Source organism: Penicillium macrosclerotiorum (genome assembly GCF_028827735.1).
Source record: "Penicillium macrosclerotiorum strain IBT 26536 chromosome Unknown utg000003l_segment0_segment0, whole genome shotgun sequence".
Taxonomy (NCBI): domain Eukaryota; kingdom Fungi; phylum Ascomycota; class Eurotiomycetes; order Eurotiales; family Aspergillaceae; genus Penicillium; species Penicillium macrosclerotiorum.
The window spans coordinates 5,340,903-5,362,604 of NW_026643083.1; the positions used below are offsets into that span (position 1 = coordinate 5,340,903).

Genomic DNA, 21,702 nt, shown 5'->3' on the forward strand with positions numbered 1-21,702 from the left:
GCCTGCGGATTTTTGGTGCGCCGGAGCTATGAGGATTTTGCTTGGGATGTTTCCCGATCGTTTTGTAGATCAAAGCGACAAAGGCCCTGCTTGACCCCTCACGCCTCGTTTGAGAAGCCGTATATCTAGGGGGAGATGACGGTCTTAGGGAGCCATTTGATGAATGAAAACAGTGGTAATGCAAATGTATCACGAAGTCACCATCGATATAACAAGAGGCATTGACCAGGACTCGCGTGTAACCCCCGCCTGCAGAGATGTCTAGTAGGCCGTAGCTCGGTATCCCATCTCCGACGTATTGTTCCTTTTACCTGATAGTTCCTATGGTGATCTGGCCAGCCTTGCCATATACCGAAGAACGCCGAACAAGTGTCTTGAGATTTCCGCGAGCCCTAAGCGTGCCTCTGGGCGATTCGAGCCGCGTGAGATCCTCGTGTGAACCGGAAATGATGACGCAAAGGCTCCCCAACCAAGCCCAGCACGAAAAACCCAACCATCGAGGCCAGAGGGCGAACCAAATCACATATACGTACAACTTGCAGAACCCACAAAGCCTATTGAACAAGGATTGTCGGATTTCCAAAACACAGATCGCAGTCTGAATCTTCACCCAGACTCACACCTACGCACGAGTGAAAAGGCCCTGGTTATACTTAAAACGGCGCCGGGCGGTCATTGGCTGCCCACCGATTGTGCCGCCACACTTCCCCCTCCTCCCTTGGATTTGTGGAGGCTTCGACTTCGCTCATTCTGGTTTTCAACCTGAATTCACCGCAGTTCCTCCTCCTTCCCCTTTCCCCCCCCCTCTATTCTATACGTCTATACCGCCCGGGACTTTCCCTGTCTCTCTTTACGGGTTGCATTAGCGTTTTTTTCTTGTGTTCACGAGCGGCTCGACGATCGGGCGCATCTCTCACATTTTTTTTCCCTATCCCACATCGAACCTCCCCGGCGTGACCAGCCCCAACCGTCACCATGCCGCCCAAGAAGCCAGCGCCAGAGAAGAAGAAGGTGAAGACCGTCGATGATAAGGTTTGTGTGGCCAATTGGAGAAGTTGTTAATACCAACGGCGAAAGTAGCTAACGATCACTCTTTTGAATAGACCTTTGGCATGAAAAATGTGAGTGGAATCTTCGGGCTATCCTCGCACAACGAAATACCTCCCGTCACGACACCGACAATGACTGACTGTTTCAACAGAAAAAAGGTGGTGCTGCCAAGAAACAAATTCAGCAATTGAACGCGCAAGCTGCGAGCAACAAAAACCCCGATGCCAAGCGAAAAGAGGAAGAGAACAAGCGACGTGCAGCCGAGAAGGCGGCAGCGGAACTCGCAAGAAAGGAGGCCGCTGAACTCTTCAAGCCGGTGCAGGTACAAAAGGTGCCCTTTGGTGTCGACCCTAAAACTATTCTATGTGTTTTTCACAAGAAGGGCAATTGCGAGAAGGGCCGCAAGTGCAAGTTCAGCCACGATATGAACATTGAGCGTAAGGCTGCGAAGAAGGATCTGTACACCGACTCACGCGATGCCGAGGAGGAGAAACAGAAGGCCGATACTATGGATACTTGGGACGAAGAAAAGCTGCGCAGCGTTGTGCTCAGCAAACACGGAAACCCCCGCACGACGACTGACAAGGTCTGCAAGTTCTTCATCGAGGCGGTCGAGAACCAGAAGTATGGTTGGTTCTGGACCTGTCCGAACGGAGGTGATAAGTGCATGTACAAGCACAGCTTGCCGCCAGGGTGCGTAACCTTCACCGACATGCTCTCATTACGGGGTTTGGCCTCCAATATGCTGATCAAAAATTTTTCAAAACAGATTCGTCCTTAAGACCAAGGAGCAGAAGGCGGCTGAGAAGGCATTGATGGATAAATCGCCATTGAACACCTTCACCTTGGAAGAGTGGTTGGAATCGGAGCGACACAAGCTGACTGGCACCCTCACACCAGTCACCCCCGAGACGTTCGCCAAGTGGAAGAAAGAACGCCTGGATAAGAAGGCTGCCGAGGCGGAGGCTCAGGAGGCCAAGGATGCCACTGGTCGATCGATGTTCGAGAGCGGTGATTGGCGCGATGACGAAAGCAGTGAAGACGAGGATGATGACTTTACCGCACTCCGTGATGAGACCGAAAGACTGGAGGCGGAGAAGGAAGAGGAGCGTATGGCCAAGCTTCACGGCATTGAGATCCCACTGTCGAACGGTGACACGGCACAGGAGGCCGCGGACTGAGTCTCAGGTCTCTCGTGCGAGGCTATATTCGCGGTTCTCTAGAATCTGTTTCCTTGCAGATCGGGAATCCCGCTGTATTTGGTTAATTGGCGGGTTTCTTGGGCTCCGCTTGGATCGGATCTCCATGGACGAGTGATCGCTACAATCGACTTCTGTTCGCCACATCTTTTGATGCATTCCCCGACAGACGCGTTGTATGGCACCGCCATGTCCCTAGAGGCCGGGTCAGGTACCCACCATTTCCCTTTCTCCCTGTTCAGCAGATTATCCATTGCCCAGAGCAATGCGAGAAAGAAAAATGGGCGGCTGGCGACGAGGAGCAGGATTTCGAGGATCCTGTGTTTTATGTGACGGAAGACTCAACGACTGATATCTTGTTATGACAGCTTGCTTTTGGTAGCAAAAAGTCTGTTCCTTTCCATTATCGTGCCCTTCTCAATAGCAAACATGATTCCCACCCCATCGTGGCCCCGCCCCATGTAGATATATCGATGACGGACCCCAAGGTCCCTCCGGTCCCTACAGCCTCGGTTTCCCAACTCCCAATCCCTCTCTGTGCACGACTTCCCTTTCTTTCTCGCGCCTTGCTGAGGACAGTGTCGTAAGAAAACTCGTTGCGTCAACCGTTTCCAGTCTTTTCTTTTGTTTTTACATCTCGATCTCCTGCAAGAAGACTCTGGCCCACTTTGTATGGGCAAAACTTCTCGCACGGACCACTTGCATAGTAAACCCTGTCCCCAGGAAAAATTTCTAGACCACTTTACTCATGTACAGATATCACCTACCAAAATGGGGTCGGAGAGTATGTAGAGAATATATCCAACTTAACCGGTGGGGCGGAACCAAATATATATACAACCAGTCCACACACCTTCCGAGGCCACTTCCGTGCGCCGCCCCTCCTCCAACGTACGTATGTAGTCCGTATCTACAAAACAGCCTTGATGGCCAACAAGCCATGCTCTAGCATTAGGCCTGTCACGTCCTCCGCCACGCCGTGTGAGAGCTCGAATCCGCGCCCACCGGCCCCGTAGGCGTGCACGATGCTTTTCCCTTCGCTGGCCGGCTCCACTTCCAATCGCATTCCGCCCTCGCGGGCGGGGCGCCGGCCCACGATGTCGCGGACGACATCGAACTGGCCCCCGCTGTCGGGAGCGAAGGGGAACCACTTCGCGGCGTTGGCGAGGAGTTGGGCTCTGGTTTCGGGGGAAGGGGTTGGGTCCCAGTCGTGCGGCTGCTTGGTGCCGCCGATGATGGTGCCACCGTCCAGCGGGCGCGGGATGCAAAAGGACCATGACCCGTCCAAGTTTTGGCGCGTGATAGTTGCGGAGACGGGGTTGCGGACGAGGCATGTTTGTCCTGTGGGGAGAAAGAAAAGCTAGAGCATGAGTCCTGACTTGGTTTTGCCTGTGTTTGAGAGAGGGAGAACGTGAGACGTACCGCGGATGGGGAAGACCTTCGGGTCGGCAAATCCCATGCCTGAACAGTTCACCACTGTTTTCACATTGTCGGCCAGCGTGAAAGCCTCGTTGATATGGGCGAGTGTGTATTGTTTAGTGCTGCCACCCTTCAGAATGAACCGGCGCAACAGATGGGCGCAATACACGGGCGAATTGATCACGACGGTGTCGTACTCTACCCCCATTTCACACCGAGTGGGAGGTCCGCGGCATCCAGGAAGCGGATACCATCTAGATGGCCGTAGATATGCTGGACGCTCGGGTGATCGAGGTACTCTGGCGGCGGCGCCTCCAGGTGTTCAACGCCCGGGATGGTTTGGACCCCGGCAGCGGGCTCATCAGCGGCTATACGTTGAAAATACCTGTATGTTCGCTGAGCTTGCATCGCCTCGCGGAGTGCTTGCGGCGATGTGCCAGGAACGGGGCGATAATGCGCACCGGCCCATGGGGAGGCATAGTTGATCGACGTGTCCGAGGGGAATTCCCGGGCCACCAGCAGGACTGACTGCGAGCTCTGCAGGTGCTGTTGGATGCATGAGGCCACCGAAAGACCAACCACCCCAGCTCTGGTTGGACTGTTAGCTGCTACTTGAAGGCCTCGTTCTCGTCCGTCGTTGGGCTTACCCTATTACCACGATAGTTTCCGGGAGCGACATGACTGGACAGAATCACTGCTTGCCAGATAGTACAACGCGTATGTAACCTTTCGGGACGGCTCCACTTCAGGCACTCAGATGAAAGGGTGGATTTCGTGTTTCCGTTGCTGTTGCAACTGTGTTTTTAATTCGATAGAGGCGTGGTCCATGACGGGGCCGCCGAGGTTCAAGTTGGATGGGGTCATGAGTCAACCCGCAAGCCCGGGGCACGCCCGATAAGCCGCCCCGCGATCAGAAACCAAGGGCCCCTTCGGAATGGACCCCGGGGGCTATAGGGGCCGCGTATAGAGAATTAAGCTACGCTTAACGCTGCGGCGGCTATATAGGCTATGATCCATTCATGATCCGCATTGATCGTTATGACTCGCAGCGTTGGTGGTCGCATACTGTTGGACATTGTTGGATACTGTTGGACATCGGTCTTTACTTCCTTCTGACCCACCCAACAATCCAACACGCTCGTGAGCCTCTGGCCCGATCCAGGCAGACAGGAAGAGAGGGGCATAGAACTCACCGCTTCTCAGCAGCCCACTGCAGTGGCTGACTTTGTATGACGGTCAGCCGCCGACTCAGTGCGTCCCAAGGTCGATTGGAAAACACTCCGGAATTTCGCCTGTCTTCCGATGCCATCACGACGAGGCCCAAGCTCCCGGAGGAACACCCGATCATCATGGGTACATGAGGGGTAAGAAGTCAGTACGATGATCACTATACCGAGTTCGCCCACTCATGGCGTAGGGAGTACGACAGCGAGAGGTAGAGTGTGCTTCGAGTGCATAAAAGTAGTCCTCCCGGCTCCAGTCCACACGCACCCGAATCACATCACATAGCTTCGGGCCGGGCGAACTCGAGCTCCCACCGCAGCTTCTCATCAAATCGCCAATCGCACAACCGAAGAGCACGAGTCAGACCGTACAATCGAACGAGAGCCAAAAAGCAAAAATAGCCACGAAGGGAAACTGGACTGAACTCGCGCCACCCGAAAAGTGGTAACGGCCTAGAAAATTCTCCGCTTCCCGTCCAACATCCCGCCTCTGCCTCCTCCGTTGCCATGGTGGCCATACTTCTTTCTCTCATTGGGGGTTCCGTAGGGGGCTATCAGTCTGCTGCTCTTGTACGGTGCTTCCCTTCCCCCAACCGGAGGTGATATCATGGTCCTTTGGGTCCTCATTGGTGGGGCGGAGCTGCTGTAGGCGCTGGGGGATCAAGCCGTTCGGCATGCTGATTGGCGCCCGAGGTGATGAAAGGTGCAGGTTGACACTGACTGCACGGATCTCCCCATCACATTCGTCACATTTGTCTCAGAACAGCACAGAACGATACAGATGAACGACTCGACCCTGCTCACGGTTTGTTGCAGTGTTTGTATGCTGTTCGGGGAGCGAGCAGGACTCGTGCCTACGATCTCGACCGCCGACTAGGGCTTCCGGCGACAAATCTACCGGCGGTTGTTCAAACCGATAGATTGACGCCGGCTATACTTCAAGTTCGTCACGTCTGCTGCCAGACCCCATCAGGCCGGCATCCACTCTAATCCGCACCGGGCTCCCAGACTAAATCTGCTAAACCATCTAAATCGCGAAGCAGAGAGCATCATCAAGCAACCCGGATCGACCAACCCATAGGCTGCTTTCTCGCCTTCCACGGGTCTCCTGCCCCAGACTAGACCCACCACGGCCGCCCTGAGCGACCATGAAGGGTTCCCGTCTGTGATTCGGGAGCCTCTTGCATAGCTCTAACCTCGTAACCTCGCTCTCTGCATTTCTGCATGCTCGTTGGTGCAGCCCGGTACGACCAGAGCCACGCACCTCCCAGCCACCGAAAAGGCTCGATCCCGCCGACTCCGCTAATAATGTGATGTTATGTTGGTCTTCGGTCCTGGCACTCGGGGCTACGGGGCGGGTGGAGTGCTTCTCTTCCTCCTCCCCGGCGCCTTGTATGGCCCGTCGTGAAATGAAGCGCCCTGCTTGTCCCGGGCGCCAACCCCGATTGCTGGCCCTGGAGCAATGCCTGACTCGGATCGGCTGGACACCGGCTCCCTCTGGATCGCATCCCATGTAATTGTCTCGGATGATTTGAATTTTTTTTTCATGGGTTTAGAATTCTCCTTTGTGCGAGCAAATTATGATTAGCCACAGTAGTTACAGTAGTGTGATCTAGTGGGTAGCCATCTCACCGCAAATCAAGGACAAGAAGCAGGCCTTGTAACCCCCCTAGGAAAGCCAAGCGTACAACTATCGTATGCCGATGTACCTCTGTCCCTCTGTATGGACAGAGTGTTGGAAGCGCAATCTCCCTGGGCCGGGATCCAGCTTGATCGCATGGCGCCAACGTCTATACATCGCGGATGGAGCCCAGGCTTTAGATATACATGCACCGGCCCTTCACAGCCCCTGCTCCTCTCCACCCCGCTCCCTGTCACAAACTTAAGCCCCTCCACCACGCTAAAAGGATTGGATGTGATGAACGTGGTCATCCTGGTCTCCCCAAAATTAATACCTATCCCTGTCGGTCCTTGCATCGCTCTGGTCGTTTTGATATTCTCGCCTTCTGCACCTTCCAACCCCCTCCCCCCGGTCCGCCACCCCTTAAGTCTCACATATCGTCTCTGGGGTATCTATCTTATTAGGGCCCCAAGCATCACATTGCCAGATCGTTCCTACCTGGCGAATTCCTCCCCACCCTCCCCTCTCGGCTGCCTCCGGCACGATCTTTGGTCGGGTGTTTGCTCCAATATCCAAATGCCTGGTGCTATCCTGTCTCTTTGCTTTCCTTGACCTTAGTATACTCCAGGTCGTGGCCAGCGAGTAACCTTGTGGCTCAACAAATCAGGTCAGTACCTGCGCCTTTTTTTTGGGTGAATTTATCTGTTGCATTTCGCGATCCCTTTTACCTCTCGCTATTTTCCTGTGCTCTTCTCTGCTGGATTTTGCATCAACCACCAGTCTTGGAATTGCTAGCTGCGGGTGTGATCTCGGGGAGTTTACCGCTGCGGAGAATAGTGTCCATGGGGCGGATCACACGTCCATGCTCGCCCGTTCTCTATCCCAACTAGTTGAACAGAAGACGAAGAATTGAAAGACATAGTGGAATTAATGTGAGCTAGGACTCTCGGCTACCAGACTCGTGAATCGCGACACCCCTAAGAGCAATGGCGACACAGTCGCAGGCTCCGGAGTCCCGCTTCGAGCCATGCGCCTCGACAGCCTCGTTATTTCTCTACAGCCAAGACTCCGTGATCTTATGCTTACACCATGACACCCTGGCAATCGAGCGCCGATTCGAAAACCACTCGGACAAAATCGAGTTCATCTCCGTGGACAACGTCAGCGAGCGCGGGAACGGACGCCTGGTGGTCAGTTACGATGTGGGCCAAACAGCGATTGTCTGGGATATTTTTACAGGGACGGAGATCGCGCGCTTTGCCTCGTTCGAGAGCTTGACAGCGGCGGTGTGGATGCGCAATAGGAATGTGGCATTCGGTAGGCGCGCATTTTCAGCTTCGAGATCGAGACAAGACGGCGAAAAAGAGCTTGATTCGCTGATTCGAGATCTAACTTTACAGGAAACAGCAAGGGCGAGGTTATACTGTTTGAGCCCCAAACATCCGAGCATCTTTCGACTCGAACCATCTTTGATCCGATCACAGCGCTCGCCCCGGCAGCCGATTCCCGCACGTATGCCATTGGGTATGTTTACTACGAATTCTTCCGTCGGAATCGCCCGAAAGCTGGAGCTGATCTTTGGGCCTTCTTTCTAGCTATCAAAACGGGTCGATATTGATCGCGAGCCTTCAACCTCAATTCGCTATCCTCCATTCCTTGACTACTTCTCGTGGGCCTTCTCCAATCATCTCCCTTGCCTGGCATGCTTCATCCTCAAAGCAGAAGTCAGATATGTTGGCCACGCAGGCTTCCAATGGGGACCTGAGGGTTTGGAGTGTAGCCAAGCCTCCTGGGAAAGAGGCACCGCGAGTAATTCGCGTTTTAAAAAGGTCTGATTCTACATCGGCAGATCCGAAGTGGATGGCGTGGTCGAAAAACGGAAGAATCGTCCAATATCTAGAAGGGTAAGAAAAGAAGACTCGAGGTATGAACCGCATTTTGCTAATGTTTTCATTTCTCCTCCACAGAGAAACCGTGTCCTGGGACGTTCGGACAAAACACGTAACGTATGAGCCCATTCCCACCATCGACGGGGTCCGAGGCATCGCCAACTATGGCCCAACGGCGGCATTATTTACGCTTGGCCCCCACAACACAGTCCAACAGTACGACCTCGATAGCCCGGCGATGGTGGCCAATGTGCAGCACAACCTGCCCACCACGACTCGAATGAAAACCTCTGAGCGGAGCCGGTCACGAACACAGTCTCCGCACCGCTTGCAGGATGCCCCGGATATCCGCGAACGAAGCGGTAGCAGACGGACTCCCGTCGCATTCGAGACAAATGTCGTTGAGAATGCGAAGCAGCGGGGCCCAGACCTGATGAGCCCTGTTTCTTCACGAAGCCAAACCGAATCGGTGAGCTCGAAGGCGTCCTCGGCAAAATACAAGCCGGAGAGGTATTCACCACCGAGCCGGTCAGTTCAAAGCGGGACTTCATTCTCGATGAGTGGCCAGGAGACCCCACAGGCGTCGGCGTCTTTCCACTATCCTTCCTCGGCCTCTATGACTTCGATGAAAAGTTCACGGGCAGGTTCTAGGTTGCGGAATGAAGTCCATATGAGCCCTGCCGAGAAAAATCCTTTGGATTTATTCCCATTCACTCGCGCTCGACTGAATGACGTGCCGTTTAGACAGCAACCACCTCTAGATGAGTCTCATTTGACTCCCGATGATTTGCGTCGGCAAATGCTAAGCGTTGTCTTTGGTTGGGATGGAGATGTGAAGGATCTCATTCGGGATGAGGGTATGTTCTTTTGTTTTGACACCAAAGATACGTCATTCGACTCCCAGCAATTAACTGTTCCATAGTGAGTCGGCATCAAGAGGGCAGCCAAAGCGCAATTCTACTGGCCCAATGGCTCGGCGAAACCAACAGCACGCAAATGGCCTCGATGATTCAGCCCGGTCAAGTGACGACCTTGGACTGGATGGTATTGGCGTTGAGTCAAATGAGTCGCAAAACACAGGCGAACAAGGTTGGTCAGGCCTTTGTGCAGAAGCTTCTTGAGCTCGGTGATGTTCATACTTCGGCCACCATCCTCCTGGGTCTGGGAGACAGTAATGATGCGATCGAGGTCTATGTATCGCGCAACTATCTCATGGAAGCCATCCTGATGACCTGTCTTCTCAAGCCAAGAGACTGGCAGCGTCAGTCGTATCTGGTTCGTCGCTGGGGAGAGATCGTTGTCGCCCAGTCTCAGCAAGAACTCGCTATTCGCTGTTTTATGTGCACTGGGGCCGAACCGACAGAGCCATGGACATCTCCAGGTGCCCAGCACGCTGCGACATTTGGCCTATCTTCTCCCGACCCTTTACTGAGCGCTGGACTTCCGTCAGGTCGACCCCTGCCGGGATCCAACCGTCTTTCTATTAAGGGGCCACCGCTCAAACTGATTACCTCATTCGACGCCCAGTCGAGCATGCGACACCGATTCCCGGGACTCCTGGACGAGCGGACACCCACAAATGCACCTGGAGTCACCCCTATCGCCGATTCGGCTACGGTTGAAGGGATGTCTCCTGGTGGCCTAGGACTTCACAAACTAAATAACATCCAGAGCTTGAACCAGGCTATGACTTCTCGGACCAATACTCCTTACACTCGAAATCGTCTTCCATCGATTGGAGAAACTCCCATTGATGTGCACCCCCCTGCATTCTCAAGATCTAACACCGGGGATTCAAGTAACTACGGTTCCACTTCAGAGCTCGATGACACTAGTGGTCAGGAGCAGAGTCAAGATGAAATAACAGAGGATAGTGGTCTATTGACCTTGTCCTCGGCACGTTACAACCCTAATTCGGAGACTCATTCCATTGGGCCAAGCCCTCAGACCGCCGTTCAATTGCCGGAGAGCTTCAAGGGGCTGCCTTCGCCGGCGCCGGGCTTTATCGAGGCCCTGAAGGAGCATACAGACATTAAAAATGGCTCAAGAGACCGCAAACCGGATGGACTCCAGATTGAGCTGGTAGAGACCGAAGAAGCGCAACCTGACCCCCGCGAGCGGGTTGATCTTCTTCCCAGTGCCCGAAGCACTTCGACCATGCAGAGTTATAATTCCACCAAGAGCCCAAGTGTGAGCGTCCGTAGTATTGATCAATATATCCGCAGTTTGGATGAGGCAAATTACCATGCGAAGAAATATAGAAGTGGGCGCTCTCAAGGCCGTGGTCGACGCAACACAGACGAAACCGCCAGTCAAAGCTCTCGCACTCAGCATCACCGTGAGAGATCCCAGGAATCGCGAGGCCGCAACGATCGTCGATATATTCAGCCTGCGAAACGTTCTCCTTCGTCTCCGGTGCCAATGTCGCCCGAGGAACTGGCCCGATACCATAACGGCGAAGCTTTGACGCCCATAGAGTCGAAAAAGAAGACACATGGGCGAGCGAGGAGCGGGAGCACCATGAGGAAAGAGGGATCATCTCGCCACCGCCAACGGTCCTCGAGCAGACACACAGCTAACCGCTTTGCAGGAGGAGATAGACAAGATGCGTCAGCCCGTGGGCGTAGTGTCGAGCGAGTAGGATCTACCCTTCGATCTCCATCTTCTCCTCTGCCCATGACCTTGCCCATGACATTGCCCAATGAGGTCGAAAATCCCCTTCGTTTGGTTGCCGAGAATCAAAAGCGATTGCGTTCGAAGGGGCGCAGTGCCAGTCGTCGCCGTGCCGAGAAAGAACCCAGCAGCCGGCGGGAGGCCTCTCCAGAGCCTAGACACAAGGTCTCTCGCAGTGTTTCGGAGATTCGCCCGGCTCCTGAGCCAGAGGTCACGCTTGAGCCTGCGGGATTGGAACAATTGAGCGCCAAAACATTTGGCCAGGAGGATGTAATTCTCAGCGCAGCCACCTTCAACCAGCAGGACTCCACCACAGATGAATCACAAGACTTTGTCACGTCGCCAACTACCCCGTTTGTGAGTCTGGCTGAAAAAAAGAGGCGAGAATTGGCGGCGGCCGAGCTTGAAGCTCGTCGTCTCTCTCTTGCACGCAACCCTTCGGCACCTAACATCCCTTTCCCTGGCGACCTCCAATCTGCGCGAAGCCCGATTGAAAGCCCCGTTTCTCAATTCAATGGAGGTGGGTATTTTCAACGGGCTCCATCACGGACTATAATGCCCAGCAAAAGCTCTCCTGACTACCAGAGCTCCGACTCTGGTTCCTCTAGATCTGGGGCTGGGGTCCCTTTAGGGCTTCCCGCAACACCTCGAGCAATGCGCCATCCCAAGTATGGCATAGGGAATGAGGAAGAGCGCCCTCCCTCTGTGCCTGCTATTCCCACCGATTACCAGGGCACTCTTCTTAGCGACGCTCGATATCAGAGTGAAGTGGAGGCAATCGTGCGGGCGAACTCGGTTCCTGTAGCGGACCTCCAACCCAGCGGTGGCCCTGTGCCAAACGATACCCCCATGCACCCTCGTTTCAATCCTCATCTTCCACGAAGCCGCTCGACTAGCCGCAGCCGGACCATGGGTCACCGACGTACAAGCTCGGGGGGCTATGGATCCCCCCACTCGGGCTCTCCCCATCCCGGATCGCCCTCGTTGGCCGTTAGCATCGAGGAGTCAATCGAGCAAGTCATGCAAAACAGACCGGTTGGACAGCAAAGAGACTCAATAATCCCTCCTCCGCCACCCCCGCCGCCTCTTCTCCCGGAACTGCAGCACCTTACGACTCCCCCGCCCCCACCTCCAGCTCCCTTCCCCGGAGCTGAGGATAGCCTCTCCCCCCGCGAGTCCTCTGGCACCATCGACGTCGCTATTGACAATGCGCAAATGGGCCACATGCTCACTCGCGCAATGACAGCAGCCCCAACTCTGCCCGGTCAAGATTATCTTCCCCGGGCGAACACGGCAGGCCCAGCCCTGGGCAGCCAGGAGCCTCGGCCAAACTATACTCGCCGCATGTCTTTCGAGCACCGACGCAACCGCAGCACTAATAACGAAAGCTTTGCAAACAAGTTGCGCAGCCTGACGCGCATGCGCAGCAATAGTCGCAGCGCAGAACCGTGGGGCAACACTGAGGCCGAATGGCCGTATGGCTACGAGTCTATCCCGCCTCGCGCAGCCTCTAGCCAAGACAATGGCACATAGTCCCTCCCATCCTGTGAATAGGCTTATCTCTTTTCTCTTCACTCATTTCTTACCCCTTTCCCTGCCCTTCTCCCTGGACTTCTGATGATGCATGTTTTTTTAACGTTTTAGCGAACTACTACAAATGTTGTGCTACACAGCAATCCTTCCCTTTCCCTTGTCTGTCCATTTATACCCCTTTCTATTCATTGATGACCTGCCCTCTTCTTCTCTCGAATCCATTTTTCTATTCTGGATCACTTTCTTTGGAATCTGAATTAACGCATAAAGCGTACTCTATCAGTCGTATATAATTTGTGTCGTGACCATTTATTCTACGCTGCACCGACTTTCCCTTATACCGAAAAATTCAGACCGATGGTGTTCATTTTCCTCTTTCTCTTTTCTATCTCTACATTGTACTCGGGGACTTCGATGGCCGAAGGAAAAAAAAATTAGCTTCACAGCTGGAAGGACTAGGTAGTTCGGACGAATCTCACAAAGACAGTTTCAAGTCAATGTACTAGTCTTCAAATGCTTTCACTATAGATATTATTGTACAAAGAGCAAGGACTAGATTGATAACCAAGAAGATTATGGTTACCAGCCCCGTCTTGGGGGCGATGCTTCGGCCGCCGCGTTACGCTCGGCCTCCATCATCCGATCAAAGTCGGCCTGCGCTTGCTCCTTCTCGCTTCTCCTCCCATGGTCGTATCGATCTCGATCACCGGAAGGAGTATAAGTCGGTGACTCTGCGTAGCCCTGAGATTGGCCCCATTGCGGCTGGGCCGGCGGGGAGCTTTGAATCCCATTCTGCCTTCGAAGGCGCTCCCAGGCATTCCCAATGGGCGAGCCATCAGGGTTCGTGTTCCGGTACTCCGGGGCCGTAGGGCTGGCGTCGTCATCGTTGCTGCCACCAAAGAAGAAGTCTGTGCCAGAAGAGGACTCGTTAGAGGGCTGCTGGGGTGCACTCTGGGCGCTGTAGCCCCACGGCCTGCGTGGAGCCTCCGGCCCAGGGCGCTGGGCACTGGCGGATTCGCTCTGTTCATAGGTTTGGGCGGTGCCGTATGAAGTGTCGTTATCGGAGGATGCAGTTGCGGATATCGCATTGCTGGACGCGTAAGGGTCCTGGTCTCCGTCCTGGGCATGAGAGCCGGGGTGTTCGATCTCCGCAACGACCTGGCCACGCATGTCCCTCTCACCGTCGCGAACGCGGCGCACGCGTTCAGACGCAGCTTGCATCTTACGCTTTCGTACGTCTTCAGGCTTCTGCCGTCTCATGTCCTCCACGAACTCCTTCAGCCGGGGATCCTGAAGTGCCACCTGGGCCTCCGTCCACAGCGCCCAGAAAGAGGTAGCAATCGAGCCGGTCATACTGATGAAAAGTAGTTTGAACGCACTCGAAGATATCCAACCCCGGAAGCCTGCTTTGTCGGTAACGGCGTAGTTACGGAGGAACTTGAAGACTTCCTGTGGGCCGGCAGTCGTTGGCAATTTTGCAGTCTTCCGTGTCGCGTTGTAAAGGTATGCGGTACCGAGGAAAGAGGAAATTGGCAATCCCATTTTTCGGTAGTATAGGGCACGCGTTGCCTGGGTGGTAAAGGCGTCGAATTCATCTTGCGTCGGGGACCGGCCGGCCATGACCCAGGTATTTTCCACGCGCTCCATCAGCGCATATGCCACATGGCGCTCCCAGTTATAGTTTCCGTAGAAGCCAAACAGTTTTGTGAAAGCATCGGGCCGTACGACCAACTCTGGCTTGACAACCAGGTGGAAGTTACTCGCCATTGCGGGGTTTTGGCTCACGGAGCTTTGGGATGTGGGGTTGACGGGGTCATTACTGCCAGGGTATGATGACCCCTGTGGCGAGGCATCGTCAACAACCATAGCGGCACTTTTTAGATGGTAGCTAGTTGAAAGAAAGAAGCTTTGCAGCTAGAAACTCGACGCCGTCGGGGACCTGGGGTGTCGCGGGCATGACGTTACGGCTGACTCATCATTTATGTGACTAAGCGGAAACTATACCCGCCTAGGCTAGAGAGCAGTGATGGAGTATTTATGCTTTGTAGGTAATTTCATATAGTATTAAGGCTGCTAAGTTCTATAAAATAGGTTATAGGACTATGGCTTAAAACATTAATCACTAACTTTAATAGCTATCCATCGATGGCAGGTATTGAGGTAGAAAGCCCATTGGATTTGCTCTGTCGCATACAACTATGATATCAAAAGCTACCTCATTTCAGCCAAGGGGCCTCATTTGTTTACAACAGAAAAATAAAATCTGTTATATTTCCAACAGTTTAAGGATAGAATATTATGATTATCAATTCGAAAGACCGATGGTTGAACTACCACTTCTCAATATACGGCCGCAAGTCCAGCTCGAATGCAAACGTAGTTCGCGGCTGGGTATGCAGATGCCAGTAGGAATCCGCAATCTAAACAATAAGTCATTAATTTGATCCAAGTGATAAAAGGGCGTCGATACTGACAGCATCAGGGCTCAATTTTGCGTCTTCATGCCCAAGGTCCCATGCCTTGGTGCGCGGGATATCAATGATTCCGTCGATGATAGCATGCGACACGTGAATACCTTGAGGGCCAAACTCACGGGCCAGAGACTGTGATAAGGCTCGGAGCGCAAATTTGGCCGCCGCAAATGAGGCAAAGTTGGGGGATCCTTTGATACTCGCTGTCGCACCAGTGAAAATCAAGGTTGGTGGATGAGGGGAGGACTCCCTCGCTTTAAGAAGAAGTGGAAGAGCTCTTTGGGCGATGTTAAATCCACCTTTTCTGTATGTCCAATCAGATAACTTGTTCAATTACTGCCTGGTGTCAACTGGATGATACGCACGCCTGTGAATCCAGTGAGCCGGCAAAATCCTCTGTCGTCAGCTCCAGAAACGGCTTCCTAACGAAGCCACCGCCAGGATTGAATATTGTTGCAGCCAGAATGGAGTCTGGGAACTGCTTCTCGATTTGATCGAAAGCAGCATTTACGCTGTTTCGGTCAGAGACATCGGTGCTGATTCCGATAGCTTGCCCCCCGCTGGAGTTGATCTCATTGACCAAGGGTTCGTAGCTACCGGGACTTCGAGAAAGAACCACTACAGAATAGCTCTTCGCAAAGCGTCTGGCAATTGAAGCGCCCTGTAAACGTCGATTAGTCGCGGTGAAGTATAGCAGGTATGCATCGAGAGGTTGCGGGGAAATACCGTGCCTGGGCCAACGCCAGCAATGACTGCAAGGGCCTTCGAAGCCATTATTGATAATTTGTGCTGCAAAAAAATCTTTTTGTGAGCAGGTTTGAGAAGTGTAGTAAATTGAGTTAGAATTGAGGGCCAGTGCAGTTTTAGTAGTTTACCTCGGGGTACCTTCTAACGCCGACGCTTAGAAATGCACCGGGGATTGATCATCAACCACATCGATGATATCATCTGGGAGAACCGGCACTGGCGCCCGGTGTCAACAATATCTCTGATTATCATATCATCCGAGGTCCTAGCTGTGTCATCAATCCATTCAATTTGATGCAATTGATGTCAAGGCCATCCTAGTGGATAATTTGCCAAAATATGGATAAGTGCTGGTACAATAGCTAGTTGTGGCCTTAGGCCGCTATCGATAAGCCGCGTCTCAAATTTCCCAGTTTCATGCTCTCGTCGCATCCCCGACTTTCAACACAGGAGCCATGGATAGCTCCGATCCGTTACTGAGTGAGCTCTGCTCAATATGGTAAGAAGTATCCTGTCCGTCAAGAGTATGCACCTTGGAATCTAATGCGCTGCCTTCGACAGCCACGTTAATCCCCCGAAATATCGCTGTCCTCGCTGCTCAACGCGCACCTGCTCTCTTCCCTGCACTCGCCGCCACAAGCTCTGGTCCCAATGTTCTGGTGAGCGTGACCCTGCAGCTTATCTCAAGCGCAGTCAACTTGCTACGGAATCTGCTTTCGATCGCGATTTCAATTTCATTAGCGGAATCGAGCGCACGCTCGAGCGTGCGGAGAGAGATGTAGAGAACCGGGGCATCGACCTTGCGCATGGACAAGACATTGATCAAGTAAATGGAGAGGATGCTCAAACCTCTGGCACAGGGCGGAAACGGAAACATCCGGGCCAGGGTCTAGTCAAGGGAGAGGCTGGATTCTTGCGTGGAGCGGAAGCCGGGGCCGTCAAGGTTATTCGGGCTCCGAAAGGAATGTCAAGGAATAAGCAAAACAATTCAAGATGGCATCCTAAGTGAGTACAACTGATGTTTGGGTATTTCTGAGTTCGTTCTAACTAGTTTCCTGTTTGAAGGCACAAATGTCTTAGCTGGTCAGTGGAATGGGTCTCACCGGCCGGGGCGAAGAGTGTGAAAAATTGTCTTGAAAATTGCTCCATTGCCGAAAGCTACGATCGATCATTCCCAATCCCTAAACAAGAAAGGCCCCCGCGGTCACGAAAGAAGAGAACGAGAGTCAACAAGAGAAGACATCTACATCACAGGCGCCTCCGGAGACCACTACGGAGACCACTACGGCTATAGCCGAATCTTCTACTCCTGCAAAGGCCTTGGATGAAGTACCAAGCACAGAAACACAAGCTGGGAAGACAGAGGAGCCTGAAACGCAACCAGAACCTACAATGGAGAAGTTAACAGACCTATCGATTGGTCCTCATCGTGATCTCTACTTCTATCTCCACCGCCCACGCACCGCAACAAAGAAGCCGGTATTAATCCCTCTGCCGCCATCGGGGAAATTGGCCGCTGTATTACGCGAGCGTACAGTGCTGGAGTTCCCCACGATATACACGCTACCCTACTCCGCAGAAACACTACTTGCGGAGAAAGACACGTCCCCATTCATTCTGGAAGAAGAGTATCTACGAACAGCAGGACCTGAACAATTAGGGGAGGAATCAAGAGACTTGGACCAGGATGACAGTTCCCCTGAAGATGGTGCCTCTGGGATTCCTGGATCTTCACTCGACCTACAAAAAGTGGATGAGAAAAAGGTGCTGGAAGTATTGAAGCAGGACCTTTTTGAGCCTGTGCCGGATGCTGAATGATGGCCAAGACTAGTAATACTCAATACCCTTCTCGCGAATGAAATTTTGAGATATATACGACGCTATACATTTTCTGAAGGAGGTCTGACACTTAGGGTGTCAGGCGTACTTTCTATTTAACAGCTATTTCTACGCTTGTCTCAATAACACAATCCAGCCATCCGATCAGATCAGAAACTGACTCTTCCTGGGTTATTACGCCTGGCACGTACGTCTCGAGCGCGTTCGCGTATAGGCGTGCTATTCACTGTTGATGCTCTTGCACTTGTGTAGTTGGCCTTAGTTGCAGTAGTCATTAAACTTGCTAGGGTCCATGCTGCGTCGATGCACTTCCCATCCTAATCGGATTGCTCCTTTAAGCCGTATGCTTCAATGTGGGGCAAGAGTTACAAGTATCTTCTGAGAAAAGAAAGTATCTTCTTAGAAAAGAATTTGAGGGTCAGCATAGGTCAAGCGGGGGAGACGGGTTACTTCTCGAGGTAGAAGGATTAAAGGATGGCATCTGTTTCATTCCCAGAAGCTCTGGCTAATCTATGTACAGTACAAAGACCCTAGATCAATTTCGACGTGTTAGTGTTCTATATAAGTTGATTGGACAGTGGGCAAGCCTAGTATTTGAGAAATGATTCTCTGGGACGCATGAGCAACATGGCTCCGGGCAATTGGTGACTGCTGATTTGCTGGTAAGTAGGCATATTGTTGATGCATGGGGATTTTCACAAAGATAACTTGGTAAGATTCCTTCAAGAGGTCCATTAGACCAAGGCGTCACAGGTACATACCGAGCGCGTGCAGTAACGCGAGGTCTAAAGAACTCAACGGGAAGGTAGGTTACCGGGCCGGGGGACGGACATGATGCGAACGAGGTTAGACAGTTTTCAAGCACTCGGTCGATGGGACAAGAGACCTGTGCCATCGAGGAGTTAATCAGATTTGATCGGAAACGATCAGAATAACTCCAAAAAATATATGACCCAAACAAGCCGACAAGACAGCCCCGGGGGTATTGAACTAAATGACAAAAAGATTCAAAAAATCATAAACTCCGAAAATATAACTCCCACAATATGCAAAAGATCGCTCAGGGTGCAGCAGAAAATGTATATAAATCCATAACATCCAAAAAAAAATCCAAGACGCAATGCAGCACAAAGATGCAAGGATCAAACCTCGACATGTTGGTCGGCGTCAATGGCAGACTCAACATCGGTCAAGAAGTAGAACTGTCAGAATCCGAGGCCGTTTCAGGAATATTGGAAACGTGAGCTCTGGATGCACTATCCACTGAGGTGACAGGTTGGGTAGGAACTGTGTTGGGTACAGTAGGTACGGTGATTCGATCTCGATCACCATGTGATGAGGCCTTGTCGGCTTTGTCAAAGCTGGACTGCGCCTTGGATCCAGTGGGAGACATGTTGAGCTTCTCTGATCGGCTGGGCTTCAGCTTCAGACGACCTTGCTCAAGCGCGCGAAGCACCATGCCAATATCCTGCGGGTCAATTGAGCGAAGCTTGCTCATCGCATCGTCCGAGACATCGGCGAATGCATTCCAGCCTAGCTTGTCGAACTCTTCGGATGTTGAAGACTTTGACTCCACGGACGGACCGCCGGTAACCAAGCGGTGCAGGAACGAATCGGAGACGCTAGGGCGGCGCGGAATCTTGACCGGCTTGGACTTGTTGCTGGTGCTGGTGGAAGCAACCTCGTCTTGGTGGCGCTTCGGGGGGCGGGCCATCGGGGCGTTGTGGCCCTCGCCCACCTCGTTGCGGATCTTATAGTAGATCAGCCCTAGGGTGGCGGCTAGAGCCTGGTGTGCGGCTTCGGGGAATTGGCGGACAGCTTCTGCCCGAGTGATATTGTTGTATCCCCCATCGCTGGAGCTACTGGAATCACTGTCGTCGGCGAACATGTCCGATGGATGCATCCGACACCAATCCTGGTAATCACCCAGTTGGTAGAATTCTGCAAGCTCAATCAAACGATGAACTATTCAAGATAGATTGTTAGATGAAAGCATTCACCGGGCTTATCTAAAACTTTTAAGAGGCTCACCTCGGCTCCTTTTCTTGAGACACCAAAACCTCCACACCGTCCGGGGGAAGTATGCGGGCCATTCAAGAGAACCATTTTCCGTTACAAGGGGGACAGGGCTGATCGGGGCGTGGACAGTGTGGGCGAGAGAGTTGAAACGGACGCGTTCCGAGTGACGCATACGCGAGTCGATTGAATTCATACGCGAGTCGATTGAATTCATACGCGAGTCGATTGAATCCATACGGGACTCGATTGAATCCATCCGCGTAGTGAAGCGGGACTCCATGGACTTGAGTTGGTGGGATAATTTGTGTTCAAGAGTGACGAGATCGGTGCGAAGCTGGTTGGTGGCTGTTTGCAGGCGGCTAATATCGATCCGAGTGGCACAGGCATCAGTCTTCATCTGCTCCGAACTCGACTGGAGCTGGTCCACGGCCTTCTGCAAGCGATCCACATCTCCGCGCAGGAAGACGGTCTCAGTCCCGGACTGTCCGACGCTCGATTTCAGCTGGAAAATGTTGGTTTTGATCTGTTCGACATCGGAGCGTAATGCCACGACGTTCAGATCGATTCTTTGGGAAATCGCACGGTGATTCTCAAATTCCCGGCGAATATGCTCATCCTCGCGATTTCGACGATCGACGTACCCATCCTGAGTAAGGATGGTGGCGCGAAGCTCGAGAACACGCGAGTCCAGTTGGTTCATGCGGTCATGGATGTGGAAGAGGGACAGCTCCGATCCCGGCGGTGTGGTCTCACGTCGGACCGGTAGGCGAGGGCTAGACATAGAGAGCGAGGTACTGGAGGTACAGGAATGGCTCCTCTCGAGGGTAGTGGTGGACATGGTGCAAGCGATGAATTCGTCTTCTGGGGGCACCTTCTATTGCTGGCGACAAATTTGACGGGTCGGTGATCGCATTTCTCTCTAGACCGGTATATCGTCCATCTTGGGAAGGCAGAGATCGCGTGGGTGGTCTGGTCTGTGGTGTATGTGTGTGGGCAGACTGTGCTATTTCTGGGGGGCTGGCGAGAGTAAAAAGGGCGAGGCCCAGAAAGGGGGGCGCTGCACTGCCAATACCACGTCCGCTCCACCCAACAGCGCATATCCCGGCTCGTTTTTCTTACCGAGCTGCAGGATGCCGGCCCTACAGGCCCTACAGGTCAGATCCGCCGGGCCACCGATTCATTCTGACTCGGATTGCTCACTCGATGACGCTGAACAGAGCCTGCGTAATAGCACAATATTGCGGTCCCTTCCCATGAAGCCGCACACTCCCTATGACTGACTCCTCTGAATCACTGAATCCATCGGAATGCTGGGGACCGGATCGATGGCAATAATACCACGCCCTGACCATACCGAAACGGCGGTGCACGGCGGTGCACGGAGGATGCTTGGCGTACAGTAGTGCGACAGTGCTAGTGCGCCCGTGCTGCTGACTGCAGTGCACCCCGCGAGGCCCGCGCTGACTGGCTGTTGCCCGTCGCCACCGCCCGCCTATTGGCCACACCCGCTCGCATCGCTGGCCCCAAAGGTTTTCACCCGCGAGACCAACTCAGGCGCATGCGGTCGGATGATGCATTCTCACCCAGCCCGTATGGTCGGTACGGTCCCCATACACCCTCCATACACCACCCAGACTCCACCCACATACCCCCCTGCACTGACTCCTATCAACGGGCAGACATGAGGCTATACAGCCACCACGTCCACAGCCATCACAATGATTCAAACTGAGCTCATAGCAGGCAGATCTGTAGTCAGCCCTTTTTCCTAAGTTGCTAAGGCTCTCTAGGCTTCCGTTTGCCAGAGTGTACCGATTCGGCTCGATCATGGCGCTGCACGCCGTAGACTGCCCTCCTCTCAGTATGTCCCGATTAGGAAATCATGATGCCCTTGCAACCAACTGCGACATCACCGCATCGCGGCTTCCTCATGACGAAACATGAACTGCCTTTTTGTTTGGCAAGTCTGGATGCTGTTGAAAGGATGAACCAAACGGCCTACAACATCTCATCCGCCAC

General features: G+C 53.2%; 7 protein-coding genes across 7 annotated transcripts; 3 read left to right on the plus strand and 4 right to left on the minus strand.

Moving 5' to 3' along the window:
- Positions 1-975: 975 nt before the first annotated feature.
- N7462_004835 (translation machinery-associated protein TMA46) lies at positions 976-2,231 on the plus strand (the record flags this gene model as incomplete). Its single annotated transcript, XM_057076561.1, has 4 exons — positions 976-1,032; positions 1,104-1,121; positions 1,202-1,743; positions 1,820-2,231. The coding sequence occupies 4 exons, from the start codon at positions 976-978 to the stop codon at positions 2,229-2,231; spliced, it is 1,029 nt and encodes a 342-aa protein (XP_056936066.1).
- Positions 2,232-3,159: 928 nt separating this feature from the next.
- On the minus strand, positions 3,160-4,347 carry N7462_004836 (FAD-dependent oxidoreductase; the record flags this gene model as incomplete). Its single annotated transcript, XM_057076562.1, has 4 exons — positions 3,160-3,590; positions 3,672-3,790; positions 3,871-4,257; positions 4,316-4,347. The coding sequence occupies 4 exons, from the start codon at positions 4,345-4,347 to the stop codon at positions 3,160-3,162; spliced, it is 969 nt and encodes a 322-aa protein (XP_056936067.1).
- Positions 4,348-7,498: 3,151 nt separating this feature from the next.
- Positions 7,499-12,607, plus strand: N7462_004837 (WD40 repeat domain-containing protein; the record flags this gene model as incomplete). The annotated part of the gene is made up of 5 exons (XM_057076563.1): positions 7,499-7,829; positions 7,913-8,036; positions 8,108-8,416; positions 8,480-9,258; positions 9,324-12,607. 5 exons carry the CDS (start codon positions 7,499-7,501, stop codon positions 12,605-12,607), a joined length of 4,827 nt encoding a protein of 1,608 aa, XP_056936068.1.
- Positions 12,608-13,186: 579 nt separating this feature from the next.
- Positions 13,187-14,473, minus strand: N7462_004838 (putative endo-1,3(4)-beta-glucanase; the record flags this gene model as incomplete). Its single annotated transcript, XM_057076564.1, has 1 exon — positions 13,187-14,473. One exon carries the CDS (start codon positions 14,471-14,473, stop codon positions 13,187-13,189), a length of 1,287 nt encoding a protein of 428 aa, XP_056936069.1.
- Positions 14,474-14,937: 464 nt separating this feature from the next.
- On the minus strand, positions 14,938-15,852 carry N7462_004839 (oxidoreductase, short chain dehydrogenase/reductase family; the record flags this gene model as incomplete). Its single annotated transcript, XM_057076565.1, has 4 exons — positions 14,938-15,027; positions 15,082-15,382; positions 15,444-15,739; positions 15,805-15,852. 4 exons carry the CDS (start codon positions 15,850-15,852, stop codon positions 14,938-14,940), a joined length of 735 nt encoding a protein of 244 aa, XP_056936070.1.
- A 428-nt stretch (positions 15,853-16,280) lies between these two features.
- Positions 16,281-17,643, plus strand: N7462_004840 (zinc finger HIT domain-containing protein; the record flags this gene model as incomplete). Its single annotated transcript, XM_057076566.1, has 3 exons — positions 16,281-16,324; positions 16,387-16,830; positions 17,016-17,643. The coding sequence occupies 3 exons, from the start codon at positions 16,281-16,283 to the stop codon at positions 17,641-17,643; spliced, it is 1,116 nt and encodes a 371-aa protein (XP_056936071.1).
- A 1,210-nt stretch (positions 17,644-18,853) lies between these two features.
- On the minus strand, positions 18,854-20,521 carry N7462_004841 (uncharacterized protein; the record flags this gene model as incomplete). The annotated part of the gene is made up of 2 exons (XM_057076567.1): positions 18,854-19,629; positions 19,696-20,521. The coding sequence occupies 2 exons, from the start codon at positions 20,519-20,521 to the stop codon at positions 18,854-18,856; spliced, it is 1,602 nt and encodes a 533-aa protein (XP_056936072.1).
- Between the last annotated feature and the right edge of the window lie 1,181 nt (positions 20,522-21,702).